Source organism: Lithobates pipiens, unplaced genomic scaffold (genome assembly GCF_037356315.1).
Source record: "Lithobates pipiens isolate NorthernLeopardFrog02 unplaced genomic scaffold, aLitPip1_a1.2 Scaffold_16, whole genome shotgun sequence".
Classification (NCBI taxonomy): domain Eukaryota; kingdom Metazoa; phylum Chordata; class Amphibia; order Anura; family Ranidae; genus Lithobates; species Lithobates pipiens.
In genome coordinates this window covers 255,042,436-255,061,720 of record NW_027507748.1, presented here as the reverse complement: position 1 = coordinate 255,061,720, position 19,285 = coordinate 255,042,436, and the positions used below count along the sequence as shown (strand labels likewise).

Sequence of the window (19,285 nt, the reverse complement as noted above, 5' to 3'; positions counted from 1 at the left end):
CCCTAATAATTACCCCGTGGCCGCAAATTCGACCTAAAGGTTTGCGAAATTCGCCTCCCATTGAAGTCAATGGAGCCCGCGGCGAACGGTCGTTTTCGCGAACGTTTGTGTCCGTTCGCGTTTCGCGTTCGCGAAACGTCCCGTCGGAAGTTCGTCCATCACTAGTCCCTATTATACTTTTTTCTTTTTTTGGCTTTTTGTTCCTTTTCCTCCTTGTCTAAAACCTTTAAAAGATTCATGGATCTGTCTTTATATTCATCCTTATCTTTATGTAGGAGTAACGTGTCCCTGAGGGCCTTAATTTCTCCATCCAAGGAGGAATTGCTCTGACGTTAGCGACTTTAGGTCGCAGGCTAACATTTTGAAAGGGAGACTGGAAGAAAAGGGGTATGATGCCGAATCCATGAATGCAATTATTGAACAGATTGCTGAGGGTGACAGAGCTGCTCTTTTGGGGGCTAGTTCTGGTAAGGAAAGGGAGAAGCTTATTGTCCCTTTTGTTACGACTTTTTCCACCCAACATTATCTAGTCAAGAAAATGCTGCGGAAACATTGGCATTTGCTGTCGAATGATAGAGTCATTCGTACCTTTCTTCCAGCTAAACCAGAGATCATCTTCAGAGGGGTTCCCTCCCTGAGACATAGGATAGCTCCTAATGTAATTGATCCCCCTACTAAGAATATTTCTTTTTTTCAACATATAACTGGGTACCACCAATGTCGAAGGTGTCAGATCTGTATGTTGAATAAGAGTAAAAAGAGAAAAACTGAATCTTTTGTCTCTACTAGTACTCAGAAAGAATATCAAATTGAACCCTTTATAACGTGCAGCTCTAAGGGCGTCGTATATCTTTTGCAATGCCCTTGCGGGCTCCAATATATAGGGAGAACCAAGCGAGCTATGCAAGTACGCTTGGGTGAGCATATCACAAACATTAAAAATGGGTATAAATTTCACTCAGTATCCAAACATTATGATTTACATCATGGCCGTAACCCAGCAAACACCCTATTTCTGGGTATAGACAAGTTTAGTGCACATTGGAGGGGGAGCTCCCTGGTGCGTGATTTGTCTAGACTAGAAATGATGTGGATACATAAAACACGGTGTTATACTCCATACGGTCTCAATGTGGATGTTGACGTGAACGCCTTTATAGATAATGGCTAGACCCCTTTAATGTGAACCACTTCCGAATTCCTGGGCTTGTTCCGTATTTTCGGTCCTGATAAGATTAGAGAATTTTGGAATTATCCACCTGTTTGACAAATCACTGGGGGTGCCCATTCTGAAGTATAGCAATTAATTATTGACCTTGCGGGATTATTTCCATCTATCCGACATCATCCCCTTTGAGGCGATGTGAGGGGTATATCCCGCTTTAGTACTGACCAGTAAGACTTGGTAGAGTGGTTCTGGCCACCCTTTATAATGTTTTAGGTCACCCTGGGAACGGGTTCCATTCATCTTTTTAGGTGGGTGGTGAGGAGGGCTCTATGGTCTCTCTCATCTACATATTGAGACATCATAGAACCCCCGATCCTTTAGGGCCTAGCATCGATTAAAATGTTAGATATTAGGTGATATGAAATAATATTAATATTTGACCACCCTTTCTTAAGAGGTCTACCATAATTGGTGGGCGACCCATAATAAAGTATGGGATAGTAGTCCCCCCCTGTGGGTTTGGGTTAACTAAGCTCACTTGGGGATGTTTTTGTTATTTGCGATTTATGGAGCTTATTTGAGGTTTTTCCCAATGGCCTATGCTATATAAGGCCTAATTGGAATAATGTCCTGTATATGAGAATGTTCCTTTCCTTCTTTATAGAGTTTTATGAAATTTTTAGACTTAAGAAATGGCCTGATGGTCTGATGATCTGACAGTGTCCTTTGCCCATGTGGAAGAGTAAGGTCGTGGAATGATGGTGGGCCCTCCAATGTTCTGGGTGCAGTTACTAGAACTGTGCGTTCGGGTAAGGGGGGTTGACCTTGTCCGATCGTGCTCTCCTAATGGGTAGGTATGCGACCGGATTATACCATCAGATATGATCCCATTCAGAGAACAGGTTAGTTCTGATTCTCTAGAGTGCTCTTTAGTTTAGTTTATTTTTAAGATTTTTTAATTCACAAAAAAGATCAAATGAGTATGAACCTATTTGTGATACGGTTTGTGTCCGATTCCTTATAGCGTTCGTGTATTTTAGTTCATTTAGTTTCTTTTAATGATCAGGGCGAACGATCAATTTTGCCCATTTCTAAAATGGCTGATTAGGAGCTGTAGCCAGGAGCTCGGAAGTGGGCGGTTACGTTCTGTAGCTAGTGAGTATTTAGGCGGTGGGTCAGCGCGCCGCCCGTACCCCAGGAAGAAGTCACTTTTGACGAAACGACGTAGGGTGAGCGGCGTGCTGACGTTACCACCATTCCCCGTTGACCAGGAAGGACGGGCAGTGTTAATAAGAGAGAGCCGGCCGGCTCGTGATTGTACTTACGCTTGTACTCAACTGGAATTTGTGAGTTTGTTTTACTTTTATTTCGTTCGTAATAAATTTTTATGTGGAATTACGCTATGGGAGCCTTTCTTTCTTGTCTTATCTAAAAATTCGGTGGAATGTGAGACGTTGTAAGAAAGAGATATAAGAGGTGGAGACGCCAGCAGAACCCATCGGGGAGACCAGGAACGATCGTTTTTTCTTCATGCCTGTACGATCTCCTTAAAAAGAGATCTTGGCAGCTGGTAAGCCTCATTGAAATAGGTGGTGGATAGAACTTCCTCTTTGGGCGCACCTGCTATACATCTGAAGGGTGTTTGTAAAGAGTCACTTCAAGGGACTTACTCCATACCTTCGTTCTTCCCTCTCTTTGGACTTTTTATGTACTTCAAGTTTGATGTTTTTATACACAATTTTTTTGATAGTATACATTGTTTAACACTAGAATTTAACACGTCACATTGTTAATACTGTAATGTATAAGTTTTAGCGCAGCCTTATTTTTTGGGTTACAATGTATTAATGTACAATATTTACATACAAAGTACAAAACCAGTGGATTTTATCCAGTGTTTATAACAAAAGACACAAAAGACATAATACTGTGCAATATCCATATATTAAAGCAGTATTAAAGTCAAAAGAAATCATGTATTATATTACAGTTTACCAATTAGATATAATAGCTGCATTCATTTTCTTTTTGGGTTTTCTTTCATTTTCACCTGGTGATCTGGCCAGTAATGGCCCCCCTCTCTATTACAGTAAGAAAAAGCCTAAAAAGAAAACGTATGCAGCCACCACATCTAAAGATTGGTAAGTTGCAATATATTACATTTTTGATTTTTCTGCTTTAATTGTTAACCAACATTTTAAAAACTAACCAAAGCAAAAATATTAACATTTACTATATTTTACAATTGGAACATATTTGGAATGTTATGCAAAACATGGGACATTAGGCAACTATGCAGGAAAAAAAAGAATGCATATGAATCTCTCAGGGTGATAAGGGTAAAAAAATAGAATCACTCCATAGATTTTAATGTGAGCTGCTAACAGCATCTCAAGAACACCCCTGCATGTGTCAATATGTCATCATATATGCAGAGCCCAGAATTGTATCTTCACGGTTTTGGGAACAGCAATAGCAATTACAGGATCAGGGGAATGAGGCTTTTGTAAAATGATGTTGCATACTGAATATTAGTGAAAACTTTGATTTAACAAAGCCTACTCATAATTCCTATTTTAGAAACAGTGGAATTTTCATGCTATGTGTGAAAACATTGCCAGATTTAGCTTTTATTCCCTAGTACACAATATGCAAAACAAATGCTAAGCATGAGCTTATCAGTATCATAACTGTGGTGGGAACCTCAGCACTTGGAACTAACACACACAAACTGAGAAAGGATATTAAAAAACACTACTTGTAGGATTCAAACTCATAGCCACAGTACAGCAACACAGGAGTGCATTTTTTTCTTCTTACACACATTATGCCATTTGATGTAACCCATTTGTCAAAAGACAATCTTGGTCACCTTTACAGAAAAGTTGAGAACAAAGGCCAGTGTTCTGCTCTTTGATGAATGCCAATAAGGTATTGAATACTCCAAAGTTTAGTTGAGTCGTATGAGTAGATAATGAATGTAGGGTATTTTTATTTATAATTTTAGCACATCTTTTATAAGGCAAGAATTTCTAAATATTTTTTTAAATAGGTGGTATAACTGTACAGTGTGTTCTTCATCCCACTGCTAACAGATAGTGGAATAAAAATAGTGTAGCGCTTCAATAATAATAGATATAATCAACATAGATTATAGCTAGCCCAACGCGTTTCGACACATATGTCTTCGACATGCCCCTGTCGAAGACATATGTGTTGAAACGCGTTGGGCTAGCTGTTGGCACCCCACATTGCTTTTAATTTCATTTTATTCTATTTTTGTGATCACAAAGTCATTATTAACCTTCTGACTTCAATAAATTACCATTTTTTATACCGTTTGTCCCGCACCATGTGGAGCCCTTTTTTCTTTTTTTCCGTTTCTTTGGTCTAAAACCCCAATTATCTTCCTCCCCATTCGGGGGAGATTGGAGTATCAGTGCAACGGACTGCGTCTGAGCTGGACTACAAACAACCTTGATGTTCCATCTGAGAAATATATTATCGGGCATACAGCCGTTTGGAGTTCCTTTATCAGCTCAACAGACCTCCCTCCTTATACTCCTTGGTCCCAGATTGTGACCTCAAGCCTTTTCCGACTCAACTGTCATACGACTGTGTGAGTCCAACAGAGTTGGTAAGAAGTATTTATCTACTTTCCCTGATGTTTACAGTCAAGCAGATTTGCATGAATACATTCGCCTAGTGTGATTCCTCCCTCTTCTGTGACGGTTCGGCCACCTCCGTGCCAGCTACATTGTGGAATGTGGGCCCAATTTTGGACTTTTTTTCTCTAGGCATCTTTATCATTCATATGATTTCTGTTATATGATCATCCCTATAATCTATGTTGATTATATCTATTATTATTGAAGCGCTACACTATTTTTATTACTCTATTTGCTGGACTTTGTTTGTTTTTGGTGTTGGCTGCTGATTTGGCTGTTGTGGCCTTTTACTTCACATACATCTAACTATAGCGCAGTGTTTTCCCCCTAATTGTAACAGATAGTGGGGCATTCTTCTTCACAATGATGCTGATGCTTTTTTAATTCCAGCAACCGTGAGGAATTCTCCTACCTTCGACACCAACATTAGAGCATTTTTACTCCCACATACATGGACAATCTTCAAACACAGGCAACTGACTCCAAAGGGATTCTTACTGCCATAGATACAGTATCAATGACAGGGCATTTATTCTCCTGCTGACAATCAAGGCTGGTTCATTTCTATTCTTGCTGACCACAAGCACTGACAGGGTATTATTCATCCTATTAACCATTGTAACTGGGGCATTCTTAATCCCACTGAAGATAAAGCATGCTTCCTCCCACACTCACAAGGCATTCTTTATCCCACAACACTGTGTCATGCTTCCTTCAATGAACATTGGTGCTGGAGCATTTTTTTATGACAAACATGGTTGTCTGGACATTCTTTCTACATTAACCAATAGCTCCATGGTACTCTTATGCCCCGTACTCACGATGGGATATTGATCGGACATTCCGACAACAAACTCCATGGATTTGTTCCAACGGATGTTGGCTCAAACTTGTCTTCCATGTACATGGTCACACAAAGTTGGTCTGAAATTACAATCGAATGCGTGACGTACAACATGTACGACGAGCTGAGAAAAATGAAGTTCAATAGCCAGTGTGGCTCTTCTGCTTGATTTTGAGCATGCGTGGAACTTTGTGCGTCGGAATTGTCTACACACAATCTGAATTTCCGACAACAGATTTTGTTGTCGGAAAATTTGGGAACCAGATCTCAAATTTTGTGTGATGGAAATTTTCAATGGAAAATGTCTGATGAGCCTACACACTGTCAGAATTTCTGACAAAAAGCTCCCATCGATCATTTTCCATTGGAAAATTCGACCGTGTGTACGGGGCATTACTGCCATAGACACAATGTATTCATTTTCTGCCATAGGCACCAATGCATTTATCCATCTGCTGACCATCTATGCCAAGGAATCCTTTAGTCCATTGACCACTGACACTGAAGCAGTTAGCCTCACAAAATATTTAGCTCAATGCAACCACAGCCACTTACACTGCCATTAACTGAGCATAACTAATTTGCATTCACTTATTTCCATCAAAATATTCCTTTGGTTCAGTATTTGTAAAGTCAATTGGCTTATAAAAGGCCTATTTCACTGAGCTGTTAGAGAAGTACAAGCGAGGATCTTAATACTATTATCTTCCCACTGCTACACTTCTGTGAAACCACCCCCTAAACCAACCATCGCTGTCTTCTATTGAACGAAGAGTAATTATCAGCAATAACCCTGGTCCAGCAAAGAAGAGTGATTACAATAATTGGCACGGTTATTGTCAAGAGCTGGCTTACATTTGATAATTTGGACTGAATTTTTGAATGTACTTTATATTGTGGTACATACAGTATACATTTGAATATTCTGATACTTCTAAGAAAAATACTAACACTGATGTGTGCATATGTATTTCTGTAGGGTAGCCTTTGGATTGCATGTAATTTATAGAAGTGAATAGCACAACATTAACTCTTGAATTAATTTCAAATGTTACACTGAGAAGACAATCATATAACACAAAACAGGAAAAAAACTAAAATATTCTATGTAAACTTTCTAAATTTAGAAACAAATATTACAGCAATTGTGCTGTAATATTATAATAGTGCAGTGTTTTCAGATGTCTTTATACTTGTCATGTTTATTTAAGATGTACTTGTGCTTGGGTCAATATATTTTGAAAGCATCAATAAAATGATTCATATCATATTATATAAGTTGTAACAGCACTTACCTCAAGCATATATTGTTCAGGTGTCAGTGAATAATCCAATCCATTGATTGTAAAAGTGACAGAAGACATTAGACTCAGAGTAGAACAACTTGCACCATACTGAAACCAATAAAAATGTGTTAGTGCAAGGTATAATAGTGCTAACTTGGTGCAGTACCACTATAAATTTACAAATTTGCCTTTTGAATTGCTGTTTATGCACAAATATACTTCAAAAACAAAGCCCAGTCCCTGACTTGCTGCCATGGTGTGTATTCACTAAGAAAGGGCACCAAGAGAATTTGCTATATGACAAAGATGTGAAAAACACCTGAAAACCAGATGTAGGAATGCTTCTCCCAATATTCCCTGTTCTTAACCATTTGACCACTGGGCACTTAAAGCCCCTTCCTAACCAGACCAATTTTCAACTTTCACACAAATAGAGCGTTCTTTTGGCCACTGTTTTTTTTCTTCATTTTTTACGCTATAAACGAAGACCGTAAAATGTGTAAAAAAAAAAAAGAAGCATTTTTCTTTGTTTTGGTTATAAAATTTAGCAAATTAGTCATTTGTCTTCATAAATTTTGGCCAAAATTTATACTGCCACATATCTTTGGTAAAAAATAACCCAAACTAGTGTACATTATTTGGTCTGTGTGAAAGTTATAGAGTCTACAAGCTATGGTGCCAGTCACTGAAAAATGCATCTTACCTGATCAAACCTGATGTACTGATAGCCTATCTCATTTCCTGAGACACTAACAAGCCAGAAAAGTACAAATACCCCCTAAATGACCCCTTTTTGGAAAGTAGACAATCTAGGTATTTAGTAAGAGGCATTGTGAGTTTTTTGAAGTTTTTTTTCCCCTCACGGATTGCAACATGAAGATTTTTTTTTCTTTTTTTTTCCACAGAATTGTCAAATTAACAGGTTATTTCTTTCACACAGCATAAGCATACCACAAATTACACCCCAAAACACATTCTACTACTCCTCCTGAGTATGGTGATACCACACGCGTGAGACTTTTACACAGCCTGGCCACATACAGAGGCCCAACATGCAGGGAGCAATGTCAGGCGTTCTAGGTACATAAATTACACATTTCAATTTTTGTCTACCTCTTACACTTTTGGAGGCCCTGGAGCACCAAGACAATGTAAACGTCCACAAAATGACCCCATTTTGGAAAGTAAACACCCCATTGTATATTCTATAAGGCATAATGAGTCTTTTGAACATGTATTTTTTTCCACAAGTTTTTGGAAAGCGTGGAGAGAAAATGAAAACGCATTTTTTTACAGAAAGTTGACCATTTATAAGATATTTCTACACATAGCATGTGCATAGCAAAAATGACACCCAAAACCAGAAAATTGTATACTTAACTTTCCGTAATTTTCCTTTCCTGTCGCATCTTCATGGCAGCATACACTCTGGGTTGTGACTCTGCCCCCACAACCTCATAGGACCACATAGCTATAAGATGAAGATACGCCCCCCCCCCCGCCCCAGTATTCTCTGTATATATGAATCACCTTTGTGGGTGGGATATTGTATGCTGCCATGAAGATGCGACAGGAAAGGAAAATTACGGAAAGGTAAGTATACAATTTTCCGGTTTCCTGTCGCATCATGGCAGCATACACACTCTAGGGATTAACTCACAGACTGGGTGGGAGATGCAAAGGTAAACGTTTATTAGCAAGGAATAGAAGAGTTGCTTAAATAATGGAGTTTCCAAACTCATCTATTGATAGCCGAGCTGAGTCCACCTTGTAGTGAGAGATAAAGGTGTTCCTGGAGGACCAGGTGGCTGCTCTGCAGATGGTTTCCGCTGAGACCCTACAATACGCTGCCCAGGAGGTGGCCTCTGCTCTGGTGGAATGAGCCCTCAAGTCTTCAGGAATTTGCAACTCACTTAGCAAGTAGGCCCTTTTAATGGTCTTAACCAACCAGAAGGCAATGGTTTGGGCCGACGCTGCTTGACCTCTCCTAAGGCCGTAGGGGATGATGAAGAGGCTCTCCGATCTTCTAAAGGATTCAGACACGGAAAGATACTTAAGGATGTTGCCCTTTACATCCAGAGGATGAGGGTTGCCCTGGTCTGTGTTAAGAGCTGGCAAGTTGATTTCCTGGTTGAAGTGGAAAGAGGATGCCACCTTTGGGATAAAGCGATCCGAGGGTCTCAGAACTACCCTGTCCGGATGGATGATCAGATACGACTCCTTAATCAGTAACGCTTGCATCTCTGAAACTCTCTTCGCTGATGTTATTGCGACCAGGAAGGCAACTTTTAGTGTCAGGTGCCAGAGGGAGATGTTTTCCAGCAGAAAAACGGGTTCTTTGGATAGTACCTCTAAGACGACCGATAGGTCCCATGTCGGAAAGGAAGGCTTCCTAGGTGGTCTTAGTTTAAGACAGGACTTCTGAAATTGCATAACAAGGGATAGTGAGCCCATTTAACCCCTGTCAGGGCAGATAGAGCTGACACCTGAACTTTCAGAGTACTAGAACTAAGACCTTTGTCTAAGCCTGACTGCAGGAACTCTGGGATCAGAGGAGCCGAAAGGGAGGACAGATCCCGACCAAGGTCCTGAGAGAAGGCAACAAACTTTTCCCAGACCCTGCCGTAGGTGCAGTTGGGGGTAGGTTTTCTGGCCTGGAGCAGGGTATCAATTACCTTCTGGAGCAGCCCTGACCTAGATACCTAGTCCTCTCAGCCTCCAAGCCATCAAGTGCAGCCTTCCCAGATCTGGATGTAGTAGCTGGCCCTGGGAGAGCAAGTCGGCTGACAGGGGAAGAGCAAGAGGGTCTGCCGTACTCAGTTGTAGAAGGGTGGTGAACCATGGCTTCCTGGGCCAAAAAGGAATCACCCCTATCACCAATTCTGTTGATCTCTTGAGCCTTAAATCTCACTATCAGGGGAGGCAATCTGTCCCTTCTGCTGTGTAGAAGGGTGGTGAACTATGGCTTCCTGGGCCAAAAAGGAATATCCCCTATCACCAATGCTGTTGATCTCTTGAGCCTTAAATCTCACTATCAGGGGAGCCAATCTGTCCCTTCTGCTGAGTGGAAGGGGAACCTCGACAGAAACCTTCGGCACTTCGAGTTCGCTGGAGTCGCAGCAAGGTCTATGTTTCTGTTGACCCCAGGTCTGGCAGATGAGGGAGAAGGCCTGAGGGCTCAGGGACCACTCGTTGTTGGAGGTGAACTCCCTGCTGAGCGTGTCGGCTAAGATGTTCTCGATACCCGGGATGTAAGCTGCCCTCAGGTCTGACAGGTTCAACTGTGCCCATTCCATCACAGGGAGAACTTCCTGCATCATGGAGGGACTCCTGGACCCCCTTGTCTGTTTATGTAGGCGACAGCAACCTTGTTGTCCATCTTTAAGAGGACCGGCTTCCCCCTTAAAAAGGAGCTGAAGGCCAGGAGCCGCCCTGTGCTGCATGGGACTGGTAGTGTGCACCCCATCCTTCTAGACTGGCGTCCGTGGTCACTACCTCCTGAGAAGGAGTGACTATATGTTTGCAATTTTTTAAGTTGTGGGGACGAGTCCACCAATGCAATGACCACCTGACTGTCTCCAAGATAGCTGGGTCATGAATGAACCATCCCACTGATGTAGGAAGGCATTCTGCAGAGGTCTGGTGTGCCACGGAGCCCAACGGACCATATGAATGGTCGCTGACAGGGAGCCTAGAAGGCTGAGGCATACTCTGGCTGATAGGGATCTTGCTAAAATGGCCTTCTTCACTTTCCAGATCAATAGGGAAGACTTCTTTGGCGGCAGCTGCACTGTATTCAACCGGGTATCTAGTTGGGCCCCTAAGAAGATCATTCTCTGGGTGGGCTGAGTCTGGCTCTTCCCCCAGTTTATCATCCATCCCAGATTCTGCAGAGTGGAGACAAGGATTTTCTGGTGTTGTAACAGCGACTCCCCGCTGTCTGAGAGGAGGAGAATGTTGTCCAGATAATGGTGGACTCACAGCCCCCTCTCCCTCAGATGCGCAATGACGGGAAGAAGGACCTTTGTAAAGGTCCTGGGAGCCGTAGAAATTCCAAACGGAAGACTTTGAAACTGGAAGTGTCTGTGGTCCACCAAAAAACGCAGGAACTTTTGGAATTCTGAATGGATAGGGATATGGAGGTAGGCATCCTGTAGATCTATGGAGAGCATCCAGTCCCCCAGATTTATGGCCTGGAGGATAGACTGGAGGCTCTCAATTTTGAATGCTTCTACCCAGATAGAGCGGTTTACGTTTTTTAGATCCAGGACCGGACATAGGTCCCCTGATTTATTTTTTACTAGAAATAGAGGGGAATAGAACCCCCGACCTCTTTGAGATAAGGGCACCCCTATAATTGCTTCCTTTTGGAGCAGATCCTGAATGTATCGGGTCAAGGCTAACCTCTTTTGCCGGGATGATGGGAGGTTTGTTGGGCAAAAATGGTCCCCCGAGGGATGTCCCCTGTATGACCATCTGTGCCTGACACGAACGATGGCTAACGTCCAGGGGTCTCTTATCGTTTCCGCCCAGACCAGCGTGAACTTTGAGAGTCTGGCCTCCACCACTGCTGGCTGGGCAGACGCACCTTCAAAAGGATTTCTGGTCAGTAGATGCCAGAGTCCTGGGCTTCTGGGACTTCAGGAAGGATGTTTGAGGGGCCTTCCAGTTCCTTCTGTACTCCCTACCAGGCCTGTAGGACTTGGCATCCCTGTACCTATCCGGGAGGTTACGCTTAAAGGGAGGAGGCCTCTGAAGCTTTGGCTTTATATCCAAGGGGATAATCCCTGATTTTCTGCCAGTGACCTTTGAAATAGCAGAGTCCAATTTGGCACCGAAAAGGTTCTCGCCATCATACGGGATGCGGCACCAATTGGACTTGGAAGCAGGATCTGCCGCCCAGGGTTTAAGCCAGAGAGCTCGTCTGGCCATCACTGAGGACAACATAGCCCTGGATGCGGATTTAATAGCATCCACAGACGCCTCTGCTACAAAATCCCCTGCAAGGCTTAGATCTCGCAGGACCTTAACTATCTGGTCCTGGTCAGCGCCCTCGGATACAAGCTTTTCTGTGCTTGCTGACTGACTGGCAATAGCCTTACCCAGCTGCAAGTACGACTGCTGGCCTGCATGCGCCTCCCACTGCTAGGTAAGCTCTTTTGAGATCAGTATCGATCTTCCTATCCAGTACGTCCTTGAATGACATGGCGTCCTCGATAGGGAGTGTAACATGCCTGGCTAGGCGCATGAGGGATGCATCCACGACTGGCGGGGACACGAGAGATTTAATTTTAGCCTCCTTTAGGGGTTATAATTTGGCAAGCCGATTGTTGAGTCTTGTTTTCTTCTCAGGTCTCTGCCACTCGTCTCTGATAAGTTCCTCTAACTCATCAATGAAGGGGAAGGCTTCGGGTTCTCTCTTCAGGTTCGGGAAATATTTTCTCCTTTTTTGCTGGGCCTCCTAGGGCTCCTTCCAGCTAATGGCCTCCTTTACTGACTTCACAAAGGGCTCTATTAGGGAGAAGTCAAAGCCCGCTGAAGCTTCTAGTTCTTCTTCATCTGAAGGGGAATCATGCTCTCTGGAAGTACTTGGGGAAGCTGGCGAAGCACCCTGTGGAGATAATTCCGTGTCCGGAGCGATACGTGGGGCAGAAGACTCCGTGAGCTCCCTGTGTTCTTGCCCTTTTTCTCTGGTGGCTTCCTCAAAGCACCTGCGGCATGCCAATCTGTCTGGAAGGGCTATGGCCCCGCATACCCAGCAGGTATTTTCAGAAGGACGGGAGTGGCGTGCTGGTGAATTGCGCCTCTGGTCAGGGGATCTTCTTCGGCGGGAATGGCTGCGCCTTGAACGAGACCTGGAGCGACTCCTCCTGCGACTCTCTTTCCCTGAGCGACTTCTTCCGCCCGAACGGCTCCGCCTATGGCCAGAGCGGCTTCTTCTATTCGAGGAATCTCTGCGAGATGATCTTGCGGACCTGATGGGGCTAACCATTTAGGTAGCATTAGTGCGTCCTGCTCTCTTTTCAGTCTTCTCTACTTACCAAACTCCTCCCCTCTTACCTATTAGGCTGGTGGTGATCTACTGGAGCAGTGGTCTCCATGGATAGGGAACAGAGGAAGCCTAAAGACACAGGTAACACAAAAGGGGAAGGAATATAAAGCCACCAACAGAGGACAGAAGAAGAATAGTGAAAAGAAAAAAGCAGGGGAGATGCTTACCAAGCAGAGAGGCAACACTGGTGCAGAAATCCAGAAATTCAGCAGTCAAAAAAAATCAGCTGAGCAACAACAAGGGCAAAAAAGCATCAGCATTAAAAAAACGGCAGCTTCTCCTTTTAAAAATTGGCGCCAGGGGTCACGTCCCACCCACGCATGCGCAGTAGCGCCACGCGGCCGCTGACACCATCTTGGAAAGTGGAAAAACACAGGCAGAGATACACAAGCTACCCAAACTGCTCACTTAGCATGTGCAGAGCAGCACAGCGACCAGGAAGAGTGCTGACGCTGCTGTAGGACTACAGGGCTCAGTAAAAAGAAATAAAACATGGGGAAAAGAAAAAATACAACCTAATGTGGCAAGAGACATAGAAGGGAGAGTGTATGCTGTCATGCTGCAGACCAGAGACAGAGTGACACAGAGAGGAGGAAACCGGAGACCACCGCAGGTACTAAGCCTGTTTAAGGCTTATATATCATGTCTTTATTGTATGCCTTCAGCCTATTTAAGGCTTACTTCCGATGGCTACAGAGGTAATACTCTGCTTTACTGCAGAGAAAAAGTATTCACACCCCTGAGATCACCAGAGTGGGGTTCCTTCCATTTAGCTTCCTTTAGAGGCTGTACCAGTAAGAACTTCCACCCAGGAGAGGCTAGAACCTGGCTCGGGCGAAGCGGTAAGAGGGTGATAATCCGTGCGGTCCCAACAGGTGAGGAAAAGTAAGAGAATACCGGAGCGGGGGCGTATCTTCATCTTATAGCTATGTGGTCCTATCAGGTTGTGGGGGGAGAGTTTTTCACAGCCTGGCCACATACAGAGCACCAACAGCAGGGAGCACCATCAGGGACTTAAATTTCAAATCTAATTTGACTACCTATTACACTTTTGTGAGACACTGATGGGCTGTAGTGGCAAGGATGCGGCATTTATGAGAACTGATGTGGCATGGATGTGGCAGGGATGAGCAATGCTGTGGCATGGATGAGCACAGATGAGGCATGGATGACCACAGATTAGGCATGGATGAGCATGAATGAGCCATGAATAGGCATGGATGAGCATGGATGGAGCATAGATAAACATGGATGAGCATGGATGGAGCATGGATAAGCCAGGGATAGATGGAGCACGGATGAGCAGAGATAGAGCATGGGTGAGCACCAATGGAGCATGGATTGAGCATGGCTGAGCATGGATTGAGCATGGATGAGCACGGATGGAGCATGGATGACCACGGAGGGGCCAGTGAAGGATGAAGCATGGATGAGCACGGAGAAGCCAGGGATGGGTGGAGCATGGATAAGCATGGATGGAGCATGGATGAGCACAGATGGAGCACAGGTGAGCCAGGGATGGAGCATGGATGAGCATGGAGATAGATGGAGCACAGATGAGCCAGGGATGAATGGAGCATGGATGAGCCAGGGATGGATGGAGCATGGATGAGCACAGATTGAGCATAGATGAGCACAGATGAGCCAGGGATGGATGGATGGAACACAGATGATCCAGGGATGGATAGAGCACAGATGAGCCAGGGATGGATGGAGAATGGATGAGCATGGATGGATAGAGCACTGATGAGCCAGTGATGAATGGAGCATGGATGATCCAGGGATGGATAGAGCATGGATGAGCCAGGGATGGATGGAGCATGGATGGGCCAGGGATGGAGCATGGATTGAGCAAGTATGAGCACGGATGAGCCAGGGATGGATGGAGCACAAATGAGCCAGGGATGGATGGAGCATGGATGAGCCAGGGATGGATGGAGCATGGATGAGTACGGATTGGGCATGTATGAGCATGGATGGAGCGCAGCTTGAGCATGGATTGAGCATGGATGAGCCAGGGATTGATGGAGCACAGATGAGCCAGGGATGGATGGAGCACAGATGAGCCAGGGATGGCTGGAGCATGGATGAGCACGGATGGAGCACGGATTGAGAATAAATGAGTACGGATGGAGCATGGATGAACCAGGGATGGATAGAGCACAGATGAGCCAGGGATGGATGGAGCATGGATGAGCATGGATGGATGGAGCCGGATGAGCCAGGGATGGATGGAGCATGGATGAGCCAGGGATGGATAAGATATAGATGGGCATGCATGGATGGGCACATATGGAGCATGGATGTGCACATATGTTGCATGGATGGGCACATATGGAGCATGGATGGGAACATATGGAGCATGGGTGGGCACATATGAGGCATGTATGAGCACATATGAAGCATGGATGGGCACATGTGGAGTATGGATGGGCACATGTGAGGCATGTATGAGCACATATGGAGCATGGATGAGCCAGGGATGGATGAATGGATGGATGTAGCATGGATGGGCACAGATCAGCACTGTGGGTTCTCCAGAGACAGCCCACAGCGCTATTGCACCCGGCTCCCTCTCCTGACACACTGTACGGATCGGTGCGAGGAGAGGAGAGGAGCTGCACCAGACAAGCTCCAGTTTGTGGACAAGTGATCGCTCCTTCATTGGATGGAGCGATCACGTGGTAAAGGGCCGCTGTCATTGGCCTTTTATGCCGTTTCGTGACGCACTGGGCCTGGAGGACCCGACGGTCATGGATATTCCCAGGTGCGTGCCCCTGGGGGGTCGTTCTGTGAGGATGTCTATAGATGCCCTCCCTGAATAAGCTGACCGCGCTGTAGCCATCTTTTGGCTATGACCCGGGCCAGCATGTGGTCAAAGTAGATGTCCAGGGGCCTAACTCCTATTCTAGCTACCCTGTAAAAGGAAGATGCATTTACTTTCCTATTCTCAGAGAGCTCTGATCCGGTCATGTGATCTTCCCATTGGTCAGGTTCATGGGAGGGAACACCGACAATGGTTGGAATGCCTGGCTGGTGACATCACTCATAGGCTGCCTAGGTGGTGATGTCACTCCTAGACTTACCTCTCCCCTGAAGCTGGCCGCTGGGAGTTGATCACATGATCAGACCAGAGCGCTCTGAGAAAGGGTAAGTACGTAGTATTGGGTTACTATGCATGCATTGTGTCTCTATAAAATTTGGTCTAATGGAAAAATGGTGCCTGAGTGTTTTTTACACGGATCTCTTATTCTGTACATCTTCCTGTATGGCACTATGGTTTTCTATAAAATGGCGCCTGCCCGTGGGACTTTTTATATATAATAACATTTTTAGTTTTCTATGGATGACAGTTTCATTTTTAAGTTCTATTTGATATATATGGAGGGAATATATTTTATGGAGGGAATATATTAAAAGAATGTAATACTACCAAGACATTGTTTAAACAGTATAGTTATACACGTAAAGCCGCGCCTATGGAATAGGTCTTGATCAGCAGGAATATGTATAGGTATTGGTTTATACCTGTACCCTTGTGTTATATATAGTTTTTTATTGGTTTACAATTCTTCTATCTAATTTTTGTCTTATTAAAAGATTAAGTATGAACTTTCTTTATTTTATGAGGTTGCTGCCACCCTAATATGCAAAGGCTGCACAAAACAACCTGCATAAATGGAATAATTCTTGATTAAAGGTTATTGGCGCTACCTCCACCCAGTTAGTTCCAATAGCACTCTTTGCTTACTCAAACCTTTTATGTGTATCTATCACCTTAACGTGTCCCCAGGGACTATGTGCATTAAACCCGTGTTCCGTATTTTATCTCAACAACACCCCATATATCCAACACCTAAAACTCAAGGCAAAAACTGATTGCACCCCACTTTATATCACCTAAGTGAAATAGTGCTACTATAGTTTCATCAGAAAGATATACATACAGGAAAAAAATAAAATAAAATAAATTAAAATAAAAAGTGATTAGTAGAGGCCTCAGCCGTGGAAAAACCTAACTTAAAACAAAAAGCCAAAAAATACAGAAAAAAACAGAGAAAAACACAGAAAAAAAGGGGGAGAAAAGAACCCCCAACAGTTTTAGTGTTTACCAGTGCCAAACCTCTTCCTAATTGGGGAAGAGAACTATCATATACATTCTTTGTGCTAGTTATTACATATTAAATTCACCAGATCTCCTTATATTAATAAGTGTAAAAGGAGGAAGCACAAGGTTTCCTCATACAATAATATCCAAAAAAAATTATTATTTTTTTATGCAGTAAACAAAAAATCAAAAAAGACAAAATATGTGAAAAAGTCCAGTTATATCCAGTGGTCTATACACCAATCCACAAGCATGTGAGAGTGTAAAAGGGTCAAGTGTGCCCAATATATGTCAAAAATAAGCAGTATAAATATCAGTCCACATTGAGTCTTCTATAACCGTATCAATGCAATTACTCCTCTTCAGAATACAGGAAAGGTGACTTTCGTGAGATTGCCTGCGCTTTATTAGTGACTTTCGTGCTCGTTCCCCCTCAAGGATCCCCACTCACCAGATCCATTCACCCCCTAGGGGGTTAAACGCCTGTAATCTGTATCCTGTTTGTCCGAAGATTCCACCATCCAGTTATATCTCCAATAGTTCCTTCTCAAGGTCTTTTAAAGAGATGCAGGTAAGTCCTTATATCCAATAGTAATTTCCTCAAATAGAAGAGAATACCCTCATGGTGTAGTATTTTTGATTATGATTGGGAAAGAAGGGAGAACAATCTGATATTCTTCTTTAAAAAGCAGGTATTTTTAGGAGGCTAATTTCCACAAAAAATATTTTATTACAAAAATATTTTATTACAAAAAACTTTATACAACACTCTGTGCAGAAAAAAGGGGGTTTTTTTATGCAAGATGCAGTCTAACAATCCATACATCAGCATACACCGTATATAACTTGTGTTATACGGCTCAAAAAGATGTAATATAACAACCCTTTTTTCAGCAAAAACAAGGAGCCAATATAAAATATAAAAAATAAATAAAAAGTAAAACAGAACAGATGCAATATAAAGCACTGATTCCGGAATGCAGAAAAGGATTTACTTTATATATGTACTAAAAGTTCACCAATTATGAAAAAATATGAAAATAAAAATCAAAAATGAAAAACAGAATCTCCTACGGTCCTTTGCATAAGTCTGCAGAGTATCTGCACTTATTCCCAAAAAACCCTATTCCCCCAGTGCTATTCCCCTGAACGCGCGGCGTGCGTTCCAGGCTGCGTTCCAGCGGATCCAGGCGCACCGGAAGTGACGTGTGTGCGTAATGACGCTGTAAGCGTTTCGCGGATCGCTGCTGAGGACGTCTCTGACGAAACGCGTACAGCGTCATTACGCACACACGTCACTTCCGGTGCGCCTGGATCCGCTGGAACGCAGCCTGGAACGCACGCCGCGTGTTCAGGGGAATTGTCTCTACGACGGACCGGCGAGTTAAATATCTGGGCTGTAGTTAGTGGGAACAAGCCCGATAAACGTTCTGAAAATTTCTTTTAACATTAACGTTTTTTCGTTTTTGGTTTTCTAACATACGGAGCTCCATTCCTAACCCAAACTAAGCCTGTTATACGGCCCCCAGAGGAGACCATCATTTAACCCCACGGTAGTAAGGGGACTGTAGCACTGGGGGAATAGGGTTTTTTGGGAATAAGTGCAGATACTCTGCAGACTTATGCAAAGGACCGTAGGAGATTCTGTTTTTCATTTTTGATTTTTATTTTCATATTTTTTCATAATTGGTGAACTTTTAGTACATATATAAAGTAAATCCTTTTTTGCATTCCGGAATCAGTGCTTTATATTGCATCTGTTCTGTTTTACTTTTTATTTATTTTTTATATTTTATATTGGCTCCTTGTTTTTGCTGAAAAAAGGGTTGTTATATTACATCTTTTTGAGCCGTATAACACAAGTTATATACGGTGTATGCTGATGTATGGATTGTTAGACTGCATCTTGCATAAAAAAAACCCCTTTTTTCTGCACAGAGTGTTGTATAAAGTTTTTTGTAATAAAATATTTTTGTAATAAAATATTTTTTGTGGAAATTAGCCTCCTAAAAATACCTGCTTTTTAAAGAAGAATATCAGATTGTTCTCCCTTCTTTCCCAATCATAATCAAAAATACTACACCATGAGGGTATTCTCTTCTATTTGAGGAAATTACTATTGGATATAAGGACTTACCTGCATCTCTTTAAAAGACCTT

At 43.2% G+C, this 19,285-nt stretch overlaps 1 protein-coding gene across 1 annotated transcript in view; it reads right to left on the bottom strand.

The window, feature by feature from the left end:
* The window catches only part of CTSE (cathepsin E), a 482,462-nt gene that overhangs the window by 106,635 nt on the left and 356,542 nt on the right, over positions 1-19,285 (bottom strand). The window contains exon 8 of the mRNA XM_077481317.1: positions 6,976-7,074. Within this exon, the coding sequence (XP_077337443.1) occupies positions 6,976-7,074 (99 nt within the window). The remainder of the gene's footprint in view (positions 1-6,975; positions 7,075-19,285) is intronic.